At 43.6% G+C, this 17031-nt stretch overlaps 1 protein-coding gene across 1 annotated transcript in view; it reads left to right on the top strand.

Annotated features, from left to right (window-relative positions):
• Positions 1–16397, top strand: part of ENDOD1 (endonuclease domain containing 1) — a 30486-nt gene extending 14089 nt beyond the window's left edge. The window contains exon 2 of the mRNA XM_082409939.1: positions 12043–16397. Within this exon, the coding sequence (XP_082266065.1) occupies positions 12043–13245 (1203 nt within the window). The 3' untranslated portion in view covers positions 13246–16397. The remainder of the gene's footprint in view (positions 1–12042) is intronic.
• Positions 16398–17031: the final 634 nt, after the last annotated feature.

Genomic DNA, 17031 nt, shown 5'->3' with positions numbered 1-17031 from the left:
GGCTTAATTCCACCAGAGACAAAGGAGAATGTGATAGGGACCCAGCCCAGGGGTTTTCCATTTAGAATTACCTGGAAAACTTTAAAAAAAAACATCCCGTGCTGATCTCCAAGCACTAACCCCCCCCACTCAAGCTTTTTAAAGCTTTCAGGTGATTCTAAGAACCTCTGATCTCTGAACACACAAGGTGGAAAAAATTAGAAATGGAGATGTCTCAATTTAACTGACTTGTTTGAATTCTGTAACACATTGTCAAATGCTAAGAATAATTGCTCTGGAAAAGAAAACAAGAGCACAGAATGGAAAACTGGCTTCAGTGAGTAAAGAGGAAGATGACCAGGGGTGTTGTAACTTGAGAAGGTACCGGAGGTCTGGAGAGGTCTTAAAGGCGCCGGCGCACTTTCTCAGGCTCCCGGGAGGGAGGAGCAACCGGAGGAGTTCCACGGGAATTTGCTCTCCAGGCCACCCCCTGGCCTCTTCTCAGGCCTCCCTTGCCCGTACCCAGTGCCAGTTTAGGATTGGGGCATTTTTTTTTTTTGAACGTGCCCCCTTTCATTTTTATTTTTTCAAATTCTGAAGACAAAGGAAGGTCTGAAATGGAAGTGGAACATCGTTTCATTCCCTCCTCTGTTCCACCACCTTCCGACTTAGGAGGAGAGAACTCTTAGGCCCTTTGTCTCCCTTCTGCACGGTTCACCCCACGCTGTCTGTGCCGCGCGCCTACGATGTGCAGGGCACAAGGACAGCTGGAGATGCTTACTCCTCCCCAAAGGCAGGGAGGTGTGTGGGCAGCGTGGGGAGCCCAGAGGAAGGGTGATTCAGGGGGAGGAAGGCTGTTCAGGAAATGGAAAGCCCTGCATTTCTCATTCCTTAAAAAAAAAAAAAAAAAAAAAAAAAAAGGAAAAAGCATCCTTCTAATTCTTCTAAAGCTGTTTCTGTTCCCAAGAGGATAAAGAATATTATAGATGCCAAGCAGGGAGGATTTTTTTTTTTTTTTCTTAAATGGGTGGGTCAGAACTCTGTTTATGCCTTTCTGAGAGCTGAAAGGCCTGGTGGTTTATTCCTCCCCAGACGTCCTTCCGTGGCTCTTGTGGCCCCTCTGGCCTCCTGCTTCTTTTCTGAAAGGCAGCTCTTTCCCAAGCTGGGTATTTTTCCTGGTGGGTCCTCAGATCTAGTTCATTCTGACTTGTGGGAGTGTGCAGAGGGCCTGTCTGCAGCGACCAGCTCCAGCTCTGATAAGATTATCTGATGTTCCGATTTCAGCTGCAGTTTTAGTTCCTTGTAAGGGGGGGCCCTCTGACCCACCTGGTGATGGGCAACAGGGTGACAGCAACTCTTTAATGTCTGTGTGTGTGTGTGTGTGTGTGTGTATCATAGTTCACACAGCAGAAACAAAATTGGAACACCCACTGTTCAACTTGTCTGATGATTTAACTCTTGTTGAAAAATAAAACAAACCCCAAAGGAAATAGCCTCTCTGTCCCCACAGAGTTAGATAGGAGCTCACTAGGTCTCCCCCATCACAGGATCTTGTCTGAATCATTCCCAGCATGTGCTTATCTAGCTTCAGCCTAAGCTTCTGCTGAGGAAGGAAACTCCACCCTTCCCAGGGCGAATCAGTGCAAAGTTTCACCACCATTTTGATCATCCTTCTCAAGGACCAACTTCCCCAGGGGGAAAGCCTGGAGCAGAACTAGAGGACAGTCCGTTTTCTCTGGAGCCCCTCTTTTCTCGTCTGCAAATTGGAGGACATCCTATGTGCACGTGTAGGTTATTGTGGAGCTCAAGGGAGATCATTCTTTCAATATGTCGAAATTAGCTCACTGGTGTAAAGGGCAGACCCTTCCCCACCTTGTCTTTGGAGATCAGCCTGCCCAGCGGGATGGTTCCCTCACGTTCCACAATCCTCAGCACTGTCCACACTCCTGGCAGCAGCTCAGCAGCAGCAGGGCCACCCCTGACCCCTCCACCTGCCAGCTGCTGGCACAACGCACCCAGTCCTCTCCCCGTCCCCACGTGCCCCGAGCCAACCTTGCTCCTCACTGCACTTGCTTAGTCCCCTCACATCAGCAGGGCCATTAGCTGTCACCTGCAAGCCTTGGCCCCGTCCCATCCGGACACTAACAAGTGCTGAAGCTTCGTGTTTGTGTTCTGCAGACCACTGCCCCTGTCCCCAGCATCTCCTCCTTACCACCCCCCCCCCCCGCGCCCCAACCAGTGACCAATTCCCCCATGGCAAATCTGTACCAGGTGACATTGGTCCCTGAGGTGTGCATGGATTTCACAGCCCAGGAACCCTCAGGGACAGGGGCTTCTGTTCACTGCCCCCCCCCCCCGCCCCTCCAGCCCGTCACCTTGTCATCGTCCCTGTGAGATGCTCTCAAGCCCCAAGGTGCTCCCTTGTATGGAGACCTAGGTAGCCCCACCCTCCCAATGCCCCCTCTTCCTTGGATGCAGGTGGGGGGCTGCAGGACAATCTTTGCTTAAACCTGTAAGCCCTGCTTCTCCAGCTAAGGCTGTGTTCTTCTCCTGCCTTTATGTAAAAACTCAAACGGAGGTCTGTCTGCAGCCTCCTCTTGCCCATATCCACTCACTTCCACCACCTGTCTTCCTTCCTGAGCCCCCTGTGGAAATCGCCCTTTGAAGCCTCACTAAGGACTCTTTAATCATCAAAGCCCTCAGGGTTTGTCTCCATCCTTCCCTTTCCTCTCCGAGCAGGTGCCACACACTGTGATCCTCCTCTAGGAGAAGCTTTGTCCTCCCTTGACTTTGATGTGACACTAGAAGATTGATTCTCCTAGGCTCCATCAGTTGCCCAGTTGCCCCTTCATCCCCTCCCTCCCCTCTCCCCCATCCTCTAGCGTGGCTTCCCTGTGGCTTTTGGCCTCCCTTCCTCACCTAGAGGCATGGGCAGGGCTAGGAGCTTTTGATTCTGTAATGCTGGGCGTAGGCTTGGCTGTGCCACTTATGAATTGGGTGAGCTTGTAGCTGTCACTTACCTGAGTTTTAATTTTCCCGTGTGTAAAATGGAGATGATGATAATACTTACCCGGTAGGGTTGTATGAAGAGCCAATGGGATGCAGCAGTGCAGTATTTTCTAAATGATAGTCATTTGCAGACCTGCTTCACAAGAGTCCACCTATACTACTATTGACTTGAAATTTGGTCTTTGCATTGACTTTAAATCAACTTATTGGAAAATAAATTTAGTCTTATCCTAAATAATCATATCCATGAAATCATGTGTAGGAAATGCTGGTTATATCTTCCCAGAACATGTTAAACATAAATGCATAACTATTAAAATAGCAATAGAAGCATCCAGTGGTTCACTTCTCATTGTCCACAAGGCACCACGGGGTTACATGCACTGCAGTGCAAGTCTTTTTTTTTTTTTTAAGATTTATTTATTTTTATCTACTTATTTATTTTGGCTGTGTCAGGTCTTAGTTGTGGCACGTGCAATCTTTGTTGAGGCACACGGGATTTTTTTTTTGGCCGCATTGGGTCTTCGTTGCTATGTGTGGGCTTTCTGTAGTTGCAGTGAGCGGGGGCTACTCTTCGTTGTGGTGCTCGGGCTCTAGGTGTGCGGGCTTCAGTAGTTGTGGCACGCTGGCTCAGTAGCTGTGGCTCTTGGGCTTGGTTGCTCCGCGGCATGTGGGATCTTCCCGGACCAGGGTTCAAACCCGTGTCCCCTGCATGGGCAGGTGGATTCTTAACCACTGTGCCACCAGGGAAGTCCCACATGGGATCTTTTAGTTGCGGCATGCAGATTTCTTAGTTGTGGCATGTGGACTCTTAGTTGTGTCATGCGGGATCTAGTTCCCCGACTAGGGATCGAACCCAGGCCCCTTGCATTGGGAGCGTGGAGTCTTACCCACTGGACCACCAGGGAAGTCCCCTGCAGTGCAAATCTTATGTGAGTCACACCACAGGGCCCGGACCCCAGAAAGTGTGTGCACCAGGTTGAGCCTTTGTTACTCCTCTGTGGCCAACCTCGCCTTTGTGCCCAAGCTCCAGTTCTGTATCTCTAGCTGCTATCAAATATTTCTGCCTGTCAATGTAGTCTCCTGTAAAGATCAGCCTGTCCAGTTTCCCTCCACTGCCCCTTATTTCCGGGTGACCTCGGCTCCAGCCTTGGACATCATCTTTTACCTTCCAGGGACCCTCCTGCATCAGCCTTCACATCCCGACGCTCCTTCCTTCCAGAATCTCGCACATGTCCTTCCCTATCCATTCCCTCATCTGCCTTGTGGTCCAGGCTTTCCTGGCCAGTGCCGGCAGGTGTATATCTCCCTGGAATTACACATCCCTAATGATGCTCCAGCCTCAGAAGCCATCAGGGAATGTACCCTGTGTACAGGTCAAGATTAGACTTGGAAGCATAGCATTGAAAACACCCAGAAAGCAGAATGGAGCAGTAGTGCGTTAAGGTCCCTGAAGTCACACCACGTGGGTTCGTGACCTCACCCTCCCTCACCGACAGTGTGACATCCGCACGCTACTCAACGACTGAGCCTCAGTTACATCTTCTACAAAGGAGGTAATAGGGATCCTGTTAGGATTTAAAAAGATACGTTCTGTAAAACACTTACCATGGTGCCTGCTACATAGAGAGCGCTCGATGAGTCGCAGTTATAATTATTCTATGATCAGTTATCTGTATGTCAGATCATTTATAGTCTGGCCCCCTGCTATCCCTTCCAATTAAACCTTTCACTTTTCCTTACTCAGAGTCACATTTTCACAGACTGCTTGTCTCTGCCCTCAAGCCTTTGTGTAGACATCTCGTTAAGCCTTACTGACCTTTCTATTTTTCTAAGTTTATCAAAATCTTGCACATCCTTCTAACCCTGCCTCAGCTTTTGTTTTCTCCAAAAAGTAAGATATCTTCTCTGACCTCATTTATTGTGCCCTTCCTTCCTCTGGATCCGATTGCTCTTTTTCTTCATCACATTTATTTGGCACTTAACTTTATCTGCATTGCACTGTTGTTTTTTCTTGGTTTCCTATTTAACTTTGTATGTATCGGTATCTTGTTTCCCTAAGTTGCTCCTGAGTTTCTTGATGTAGAGGCCTATTTTGAGGCATATGAAACAGTGATTAAGAGCTGCAGCTGTGGGGATGGACTTCCTGAGTTCATGCCGTGACATCACCACTCACTAACTGTGTGACCTTGAGTAAGCTACTTAATCTTCACGTGCCTCAGTTTCTCTACCTGTCAAAATGTGATAATAAAAGTACCTAGTTTTCTTGAGTTTAGATGAGTGAATACTTAGTGCAGCCACTTACTGATTTAGTACAAGTGAAATTCTTAGAATAGGGCCTGGCATGTAGTACTTGATAAGTGTTGGTGGTGTTATTATTACCAGTCCTACTGCTTTCTCCTACAGTAGTGATCACACATAAATATGCTTAATACATATTGTTGAATGGGTGCCTATTTTCCCTCCAGCTCTCCTCAATTTTCTATTGGTCTACTTTTCTTACATGCATATTAGCAGGAAAATTGAAAGTCTCCTTTCATTTAATTCCAAAGCAAAAAAAGAAATCCCATGGGTTTAAATAGCTTTGGCTGTCTGGTTGAAGGAAACAGACCAACTCGTTGAGAGAGAGAAACAGTTTTTTTTTTTTTTTTTTTTGGTACTAAATTTGAAGAGGAATTTTTTTATAAGATTATTTATGGGGCAGGATGCTGGTGGTTGGGGAGCACTCATTCTTCTAAAACCTACCTAGCATGTTGTGATTAGGAAAAAAAATTTTCCATTAAACCCAGGAACTGTATCAAATTATATCAGCAGCCCAGGAGGACTAGGTCAACAGGGAGGTGGATTACACAGAGAGCTTTGTGCCTGTCCCTTCATCCAGCGATTCCGCTGGGAAACCAAAGAGAAAGATTAGTGGTGCTTGCAAAAGGGCAAGTGCAACCCAGAAATTGTAATCTGAAATTACATCTTACATCATAGTTGTATTTTTGTCTTTAGGGAGCAGTGTTGTCGGTAATTTACTGTAATTACTATAACCAGATCATTAAACTATGTCTACAGAGAGCATGGAAAAAAACACCTGCCCTTTGTGTGACAGTGTCTCAAAGAATATATTAGACTTTTAAATCAAATATTCTTATTATTTTTAGTACAGTGTTCCATACACGAATCAGGTATTTTAGTTACAGACACACTTCGCCATTCCTTCAGAAAGTGAGAGCCTACCAAGACATAATGGTTGTTTTGTAGAGTTAGGAAGCATGATGATGAGGGGGAGCTGTTATACCAATTTTATTTAGATTTTCAGATGACTCTTTAACAAATGACATTAGAACATTTGTCATCTTGAGATCAAAAGAAAGTTTTGTCATAAGTTAAAAAACTGGTTTTAAGACAGGAAGTAGAAATCATCATGGGCATTTCTCTCAGTGGAGATTAGTTAGCAGACTATTATAAGGGCCTGGGATTTAATATGTTTTATAAATTATATGGTAAAGTGATTTCATAATGGAATATCCATTTTTTTAATGACTCTAAGTTGCAAATACAAAAATCAATGGACATAAATTTCAGTAAGACAGAAATGCCTACATGAACAGACAAGAGAATTATAGGTGATAGATAATGCAAAGGAATTGGTAAAAATAAACAAACAAAAACCAGACAGAATCAGATTGTTTGTAAGCTGGCTGATGTGATTTGGCAAAGATCTGGGAGTCCCTATATCCTATTCTTAGTGAGAGATTTCAGCCTGTAAAGTTCTTGACACATCAGTAAAGGTGTTGGAAGATACTGTTCTACTTACACCAAACAGGTATCCGGTAGGTGGTCTAAATAGAAAAAAGGAGAATTAAGCAAAGTAAGTAAATTTGGGGATGATAAATCCATAATAAGTTATAAACGGAAACAAGGCATACTTTAGGAGAAACTTTATAAACCTTAGACGGGGAAAAACAAAGTTTCTGGGCAGATGTGGAATGCCTCTCCTTCCACTACAAACACATAGAAATGTTGTATTAAAAAATATTATATATATGTATTTAAATTAAATTCATATTTCAGCAAAAAAGTAAGAAGAATTTTCAGGTGCCAGAAATATATAAGAAATCAATAGCCAAATCTGTGTGTGGGAAGCCACAGGGATGGTAGGGGCTAGGGCTCTAACCTGCTTGGGGACAGGAATCAAGATTACATAACCAAATCATGACATGGGTCTGGAGCTAGGCTCGCCAGGTTAAGCTGGGGGCTGGCAAACTGTTGCAGCACTGGTGAACCAGGCAGGAAAACTACCTGCAAGTTGTTATAGGAAGTAGTTGCCCACATCATGTCATTAGTGGAAATAGTCACCCTCCAGAAATAAGCTTAAAGCCATCATCTTTCTTTTGTATGGGTCCAAATGTGCACTGCTTTCTCCATGTGGAAACCCTGGACTGAGAAAATAACTCAGAAACTAGTCCAGAATCATTGAACTCTTTAGGGGTCTGGCAGAGGCAACTGTGAAAGCAATCCTATTAGATTTGTTTTTGTTTTCATTTTTGCCTTTTTTTTTTTTTCAACAAAACATCATGGACCTCTTATGAAGACAAGCTTATGAGCAAACACTGCAAAGCACTTACGTATACACACCACCTTGAAGTCAACCAATAGGAGCAACAAAATAAACTGAAAAACCAAATAAAATAGACAGATCTTAAAGGGACTTTAAGAATGTCTAAACTATTGAAAGATAAAAAAGAATTCCTCAAGAGAGGAAAAAAAATTAAAAAGGAGACTATGAAATAGAACCAAATAGAAATGCTAGAAAAGAAAAAAAGATTCATTGAAATGGAAAACAAAGAGAAAAAAGAAAAACATCTCAACAAAGTAGGCAGTAAACTAAACATGGCTAAAGAGAGATTTAGTGAATTGGAAGATAGATCTAGGGACTCACCTGGAATGCAATATAGAAAGTTAATAAGGTATAAAGTATGAAAAAGAACATAAGTCACAAAAAGGATAGAAGGAGAGGCTTTGATGTAATTGAATCCTCAAAGGAGAGAATAGAGGGTTCATTGAAGATCAGTATGTGGTCTCATAAAACATTCTTTGGTATCTTTGTCAGAGATTTAAGACTGTATTAGATAAGCCTTGGGAAATTTCTCTATTATTTATTTTATGTTTTAATTTTGACTGGTAGCATCCATACTAATTTTATACATTATATACATTAGTGTATTGAACTGTGGCCAGACAAGACAAGCCTAGAATGCCTGACACAGTCTTCCTCCATGAAGTTTTGCTGTGTTTACTGTTCTCTGTTACAGCTGCTGATGTAGAGAAAAAAAAGCGAGTAGCCAAGTGAGGTGCTAATAGGAACAGTGCTTCTGGGGGAACCAGCCAGCTGACCAGTTTCTAAGGGTAGTAGTACTCTGGAAACTACTCTGGCCAGTTGCCTGCTGCCTGTGCTGCCACATTTCTGAGACTGTGAAGCTAGAGGCTCAGCCTCCATGTGCTCTGGGCAAAGGCAGAAAGGAAGCATGAGGGCCAGCCTGTACATGTACCATTTTACCTTCTCCTTTCCACTCTCTTTCCATTCTGGGGACTGCAACCCCAGGGGCTCAGACATCAGCTTCTCTCCCTGCAAGCTTAAGGAACTTCATTTATTCTGTGACACAGAGAGGAAAGGAGACTTCAGTGTTTTTTTTTACTCTCTGGTGGAGAAAACTGGTACAGCAGTGTCCTTTAAGATGGGGGAAAATATGGTTTAGTAATAAAGAACATGTGCCTTAAGAATAAAAAGACTGACCTCAGTTCAGTTCCTGTCCTGCTTATTATTGGATATCTTTGGCAAAGTTACTTCATCTTTCCGTGTTTTAGTTTCCCCGTTTGTAAAATCAGATAAAAAATACCTTCTGTAGGATGTTATATTGAAAGCATTTACTTGGCAGTTAAAAAAAAATTAGTTCTTGACCTCCTGTTATATCACTATGTAGGTACAGAATTAAGGCATTCTGTCTTGATTTCAAACACTACAGTCTACCTTATCATCAAACCATAGGGCCAAATTTGGGGTTCATAAGAATACAGTGACCATGGATATGGGGTTCTGAAGAAAGCAAGGGGAAGGGGAGGGAAGATGTGCTCTCTTCTGCCTGCACATCCAGAGCATATTGTTTAGTTTCTGCTTTGCCTAGGGAGGCCCAGGGCAGGGAGGTACACAGGGCCCATTGTGGAATTGGGCCCTGGCCTTCCAACCCCTTCAGTTCATACTGGCCCATTTCCCATGTACCTGTGAACTGTGGGCAGAAAAGGCTTAAACACGGCAGCCCCTTTAACTCAAGTGGCATGAGAAGATGCAGAAGCAACCAGCTCAGTCTCCTCTGACCTTGGCAGCTGGGAGACCATGCTCTGAAGTTTGGGAGTAAATCAACCCACAGTCCTGGTTTCTGCCTAAGAGCAGGATATTGTGTTGTCTCTTACACACACACACACACACACACACATACACACACACACACAAGTCTCTCTTTCTTTCTTTTTGTCTTCCCCCTGTCTTTTTTCCCTCCCCTTTTCTCTTCCTGCCTGGCTCTCTTTTGTTCCTTCCCCTTGCTCATCCAAGAATCTCTTTCCTCGTGTTCCAGCCTGCCTTCTGTCCTTGCAGGCATTATTTAATCCCTGGGTGGCTCTCAGGCAGAAGACGAACCACTGTGTTGACCTGTGCTCTGTCACACAGCTACCAATTAAAAAACCAGCTCCAGACTTCCGCTGGATGGGATAAAGCAGCTACACCAGGCTAAATGCAGACACAGTTCCCTGGTAACCATGGAGAAACATGCATCCTAAAATTCCTGACCTTCCACCCAAGACTCCACAATCTTGGCTCTGCCATATCTTATCTCATGATTCAGGAATGAAGTTGATATTTCCATGGGATGTATCTTTCAGCTATAGAAGAGCAGCGGCAGCAGCTCTACAAAATGAATGTGCTTCTTATTTCTGTCCTGTGAGGATGTGGTAGGAGTGGAGAACATCCAGGAGCATTTCTAATTCTAAGACTGGGGAAAGGGACAGAACAACCTTGAAGGGTGAGGCTATGGCTTACTTCATCATTAGACTTCAGTGAATATTCCTGCTTTTATACGAACTTGCTCATCTGTTGCCCTGCTAACCCTACACATACATGCATGAGCATGTCTACATTTGCCATTGCAGAGCTGGAGAAATGCAGAGTTGGTTGCCCTCTTGACAGGAGGTGCAACAATCACATGACCTTGACTCCCTTGGGTTTATAGACAGGTTTAGCGAGTCTAAACCTAGGGAATCAATTAGTAAGAATTTACTTATTTTAGTTGGTTTCTTTTTTGTTTTTTCCTTTTGAAAATAACATATAAATAATTTGTGGGTTGATGTGGGTAGGAGAGGTACAGGGAGAGAAACAAGAAAATAGAGGAAAAAAAAAGTATCACTTGCACCCTTGGGAGTCAAACAACCATTGTGGACATTTTCATGTGTTTCCTTTCAAAGTTTTTTCATGCCTATTTTTAGAATTTAAAAAATCGTTATCATTTAATTTTATAATCTGCCTTTTCCTTTCAACGTTATAACACATATTTCCCCATTATTACAAGTGCTTTTTAATGGCTTTGAGATATTTCTTTAATGGATATAACACCATTTATTTAACTGTTCCCAGTTTTTGAAAATGTAGGTTGATTCAACTTCCTGCTATTATAAATACTGCAGTGATGACCATCTCAGATTAACAAGAGTGCCTTGAGATTCTAGTATGTGTCAGTCCTTGACTGGGTCCTATATACAGGGTCCCTGGTGTCAAGGAATTTACAGTCTAGTTTGGGAGCAAAAAATAGAGTTCTGGGTTAATCCTGAGCTCCTTCCTTTCATCTTTTCAGATTGGCAAAGTGAAAGTATGTATCATACTGCTGAATTTAAAAAGAAAAGAAAAAAACCAGAACCAAGAGGGATGTATATATTGATCATTATTGATATATAACACATAGCTAGATTGGCCTGGACAGAAAATGCGTTGTTAATGATAGCAAATATTATGAGGAGATGAAATTCGAAGAGAAGTTGGTCAAATTTTAGCTTGGCCTGGGAAGTATCTAATAACTGACAATAATCTATACATTTTCCCCTGTTTGGTTTATTTATTTATTTTTAAAATTTATTAATTTTTTAATTTATTTATTTTTGACTGCTTTGGGTCTTCGTTGCTGTGCACGGGCTTCCTCTAGTTGCGGCGAGCGGGGGCTACTCTTCATTGTGGTGCGGGGGCTACTCTTCATTGCGGTGCGTGGGCTTCTCATTGCAGTGGCTTCTCTTGTTGCGGAGCACAGGCTCTAGGTGTGCAGGCTCAGTAGCTGTGGCTCGCGGGCTCTAGAGCGCAGGCTCAGTAGTTGTGGCGCACGAGCTTAGTTGCTCCGTGGCATGTGGGATGTTCCCGGACCAAGGCTCGAACCCGTGTGCCCTGCATTGGCAGGCGGATTCTTAACGACTGCGCCACCAGGGAAGCCCACGCCCCCCTGCATTTGATTTAAATGCTCTGATTAGAGTTGAATGTTTTTCGTATATCCCAAAGTATGTAAATTTCATTTAGGAATATGTTCTTTAAATCGCAGCTAACATTGGTGGCTGATTATCTGAATTAGTTATGATTTTTATGAGCCTGCTGAGATTTACTTTTCCCCTTGTTTTCATTTTTAAAATCGATTTGAATCTCATGGAAAAATATTCCCAAAAAGGGCTATGAAATTTATAAAACCACAGCGGACTGAAAACCAATGTCCTGATGGTATATTTGTGAGTGTGTGATAGGGTATTACTGCAGGGCAGGAGTGGAGTGTACACAGAGAGTGAAATAGGAAACAACCTATTTGAAAGATGCTTTCAGACACCAGGATTGTGGGATTAGAATGAAGTGTGTGTACACTTCCAAACCTAAGCCTTGGAAGTGTTGGTGTAATAAGGACTTTGCTCGAGTCTTGGCAGAATGATCCAAGGACACCCTGTCTGCTGTGAACGGGGACGCATCTCAACCTTGCTTTCTTCTTTCAGATTGATGACCCCAACAGCAGCCTTGAGGAGGTGATGGATGAGGCTGATGCCATCAGCTCTGTGAACAATCTGGGAAGCAAGCAAGCCTTGCATGCAGATTACCTGGGTTCTGATTACCAGACAGGACAGCTGTACCCGTTCTCCCTCAGCAGTGACCCCGACACAGCCACGTTCACTCTCACAAATGCAGCTCCAATGACCCCATCCTTCCTGAAACGGTGGTACGTGAATCTCAACAGCCTAATGGACCGGGCCCTGACCCCACAGTGTGGCGATGGGGAAGAGCTCTACATCATCACAGGTGCTGTGCCCTCAGACCTCAAGGTCAAAGACAAAGTGACCATCCCGGAGTTTGTTTGGCTGGCAGCCTGTTGTGCTGTCCCTGGAGGAGGCTGGGCCATGGGCTTTGTCAAGCACACCCGGGACCGGGAGGTCATAGAAGATGTGATGGTGAAAGAACTTGAGAAACTGCTTCCATTCAAGCCTCAGCTGTTCCAGAGCAACTGTGGGGAAAGTGAACAAGACACAGAGAAGATGAAAAAAATCCTGGAAATGGTCAACCAAGTCCAGGATGAGGAGCGGAGGGTAGACTCTGAAGGGGACTCTGGGACCCTCTCCAGCACAAGGAGTACCAGGTCCACTCTGCTGCCTCCAGAGGCATCTGAGGAAAAGAGTAGCCTTTTGGGAAAACTCTTGGGCTTCACTGCTACCCCATTCATCAAGCTTTGCCAATTAATTTATTTCCTGGCAGTCAGAATCCTGAAGTACCTTGTGTATTTCCTGTGGTATGTCACCAAACAGGTGACTCATGGTCTAGAAAGTTGTCTTTACCGCCTGGGGTCAACCACCATCTCCTACTTCTTGGCCATCGGGGAGGAGTTGGCCAGCATTCCCTGGAAGGTACTCAAAGTCACGGTCAGGATCACCAGGGCCATTCTCCGGATCCTTTGTTGCCTGCTGAAGGTTGTTTGCCGTATCGTGGGCATCCCTGTCCGAGTCCTTGTGGATGTGGCCACTTTTCCTGTGTACACCATAGGCGCAGTTCCAATTGTGTGCAGGGACATTGCAACGGGCCTTGGTGGCATCATCTCTCTGTTCTTTGACACTGCTTTTGGCACCATGGGTGGCCTATTTAAGGTCATTTTTAATGTCGGCAAGCAGATTGGCTACAAGATTACTTTCGACAATCCTGGGGAGTTATAGAAAAAAAACTGAGTGCCCAGTCACAATGAATTTGATTTTTTTCTTTTCTTTTTTTTTAAATAGAGAAAGCTGGAATATTTTGCCTATATAATGGGTTTCTGTTCACTGTCAGTTATCGTAATATTTTGGCCTTTGGTGGGGGGGTGTCTGCCTGTTTTTGCAAAGGAAGATGATACAATTTTGACTTCACCCAAGAGGAAGTGTTCAAGGTGAGATTATGTGTAGGTCACCTGCTGTGATGTGGGTGAACTTCCAAGCCATCACCTTCAGTTATTCACTCTGATACAGGTGACCATGGGAGAGACTCAGGTGTTCATTTGTGATAATTAAAAATTACAGGAAAGGAGGACAACTTTAAACCAAAGGCTTCCCAAGAAAAGTAGAAAGGAGTCTTGTTCCTCCTATTACTCTCTGAGACTTAAGGCAAAACTGATATAAATACTCCTGGCCCATTTGTTATCATTTTGCTTCTTTTTCTCCCCAACTCAGCTGACTTGGTGAGGTAAAGACATGCTTCCCTGTTGAAATAACTTTCTTAGGACATAGAATCTGCTATATCCCTTAGCTTTCCATGGCTCCCAAGGACGTGTAAGGTTGTTTTGTTTTTTTTCTTCAAAGTTGAATTTTGCTGCATTTTTTTCTTTTAGGTAATGATAAGCATTTTATGGCAAACGTGGCATAACAAATTCTGAATGCAAGGACTAAGATTGTTTGCCCCTTGAATGCTATAGTACAGTCCTCCCAGGTAAAAAAAAAAGGGAGTGCACAGGTCAGACCCCTGCTCTGAGTAGGTGCTGTAGGTCCGAGGATATCCTTAGCCAAGCTTGGATTAACTTGACATATATTAAATCTCTGGCTGAGAAGACAGAGCTCAAAGACCTACATGTTAAGCTAATATGAAAATTCATATTCTGCAACATACTAGATCATTCTTTCTTACACTTCAAACAAGTACCCAATACCAAAAGTAGAAACTACTAAAACACTCTGACTCTGTCCTTAAATGATTGCTTTGGTATAAAGGCATAAAAAAGAGCCCCCAAATAAAAACTCTTCTGGCCATCTCGGAAAAAAAAAATCCATATACATATATATAAGTTTACATATGGATAACCTTGATTCAGAATCATTATCTCAGGAAATTATTTTTTAGTGTGTCTGAGGCTAGAAAACATAACTCTCCCATTAATTCAAGTTCTATGTGAGAGCTAATCCCCAATTTTTTGATCAAGCACTTGTCATTTTTTTTTCTTTTTCTCTTTTTATTTTAAAACAACTTTATCAAGGTATAATTGGCATACAATAAAGTACATATATTTAAGTGTATAGTTTTGACATATGTATACATCTGAAGCACTTGTCATTTTAAATCTTGCACTGAAAATGATTAACAGGAGGAAGCTGAAGGTCCCAGACTTTGCTCTGCCTTCCACAGCTGAGATGGAATCACCTGGATTTTTCTGAGTTTTCTAAAGAATTGTTGTGGGGTATAATAGAAAAGGACCAAGGGTAAACTACTGATTTGGGGATTGCAGGCCACCATGCATCTGAAAGTTTGATGCAGAAACTTGGGGTCCAGAAAGGCAACAAAGAGAGACGGGTGGGTCAACCATTTGCATCAAGTTGGTGGACAAGAAATGTGAGTGTAATGAGAGTTACATTTTGTAGAGAAATAATTGAATTGGACCCAGAGTGGAAGAGCAGCCAGCAAGCTGCCATCCTGATCAATTTGTGATGCAAGGTAGGGTAGTATGACACCAGACCGCGAACGTGTCATAGGGAGCTATGCACCAGATTACCTAAGACTCTTAAGCAGTATTTTACCAACACTTCTGTTAGTAAGCATAAAAATCTGTAGTCGGGCTTTCCTTCGTTTTAGCAGCATGAAAGTACATGGAGGAGCAAGGGTTTGCCTTGGTACTGATGGGTCAAGAATCCTGCTGGATGAAAGAAAGGGAATTTCAGAAGGGACCAGCGAGATGGTCTGACCAAAGCCTCATTTGATGAGGAAGCTGAGGCCTGATGCTAGCTGATGGCATATCAGGAGCCAAGGTCTTCTGCATATGTCCCGTCACACCTGGGATGTCAGATCTGTGGTCCAGCTGCCTCCCTGTACCAAGGCAGAGTTTTCTCCCTCATCCATCAAACAGACTAGGCTCTGAAGAATCAGATGGGTTTGGCCTATATGATGAAACAGCTAGCCATCCGTGCATAAGATCATGCTTACTGCCTCCCATGGACTCAATATCCCCTCAGAGTACTTACTTGCATACTGAAAGACCCAAAGGGGGCATCCATGGTAGCTTGAGTCCCTTGGCACCATGGAAGGAGCAAGGTATTTGAACTGCTGCTTGAGAACCATTTGAAAATGTCTTCCTTTTCAGTTTCAGTTGTTTAGCGTCTTATTTATTTATTATGGTGTGGCCTTTTTTGAAATCTGGAAAGGAAAAAATATCCCTAAGTTTAGGTGGCTGAGACCCTTTGCTCTGGACCACTGGTATTGGCTGTGCCTCTGGTTCACTGGCTCCAGCAGGTGGCTGGACTGCTGGCCTGTTCCCGATGATCTACTTTGGGCTTTTGGGTGGGAATTTGGGTTGATGAGCCCCATCTCTGGCTTGAAGATTTTTCTGTGGCTCCATTATAGTCTCAGGCCTCTGGGGACATCAGCCAACTCTTTATCACTATGGAGCTGATTTTCTAGTCTGGATCAGACATGTCTTTGGACACTTTTCTTTTCCATTGTGCCTTTTGAGTGTTTGCTTCTCAGCGTCAGCACTTGCCCCTAAATGCAGACGACGGTGTCAGGAGAAGGAACTAGAGCGAAACACTGGTCATTCATTCAGTCAGTCATCCATCAAACGTGTATTTGAACAGCAGAGTTGCAGAGGTCGACGATACATGGACCCCATGTTTGAGGAGTTCCAACATCTAGTGGTGAGGACATGGTGCAGTTAGTTGGTCCATGTACCACATCGTGGTAAGCCTGCAATGGTACTAGCAGCATGAGCCCTGGAGCACAGCAGGAAAAACCACGAAACCATGGACATTGGGGAATCCTTTACAGAGGGTGTGACAAAAGTCAACTTGACATTTTAAAGCTATGTACAATGCTGTGCACCTTGCAATGCTCAATAAAGTAATTGTTGACAATGCATCAACCATTCTGGAAAATATCTAAAGGGGGAGAATCCTGATGGTTGTAATGAGGTTTGGGGGGTTATCTGTGATTTTAATTTTTTTCCCATTTTTTTCTTGATCGACATTAACTCAAGCTGTTTCCACGCCCATCTGGATTTTTTTTTTTTTTTTTTTTTAATTTTGAATCACATGTGAGAAAACAGAGAAGGTTAGATCAGTGAAACAGGCCCTGGAACTTCTTTTCCATGTTGTTTCTCTGAAAAGCTATTTGGGACATGAAATATTTGAAGCACCCGGGGCTTATTGCTTCACTGACTCTGAATCACATAGCAAGTTATAGAAACACTCTGATTTGTTTATTCATTAGGAACCCCCCACCCCCACAGTGTGAGAAATGACAAGCAGTCTCTGGAGGGAGGTGGTCCTCTCTGTGGCCTTTATTAGGGCACCCAACCCTGGGGTGGAGGTGGCAGGAATTCTTGGCTGCCTTCCCAGTGTGGGCAGGGTCTTATGTGTGATTCTGTGTCTTGTTAAGCATTTCTCCTAAACTCATCACACAGTACAAGCTTTTCACAATGTTACACTATGAGCCATATAGTGTGGACTCCTTGACCTTTATAAATGGGTTCTCAGACAGAATTCTCATTG

Source organism: Balaenoptera physalus, assembly GCF_965194825.1.
Source record: "Balaenoptera physalus genome assembly, chromosome: 10".
NCBI lineage: Eukaryota > Metazoa > Chordata > Mammalia > Artiodactyla > Balaenopteridae > Balaenoptera > Balaenoptera physalus.
This window is presented reverse-complemented; position numbering and strand designations above follow the sequence as displayed.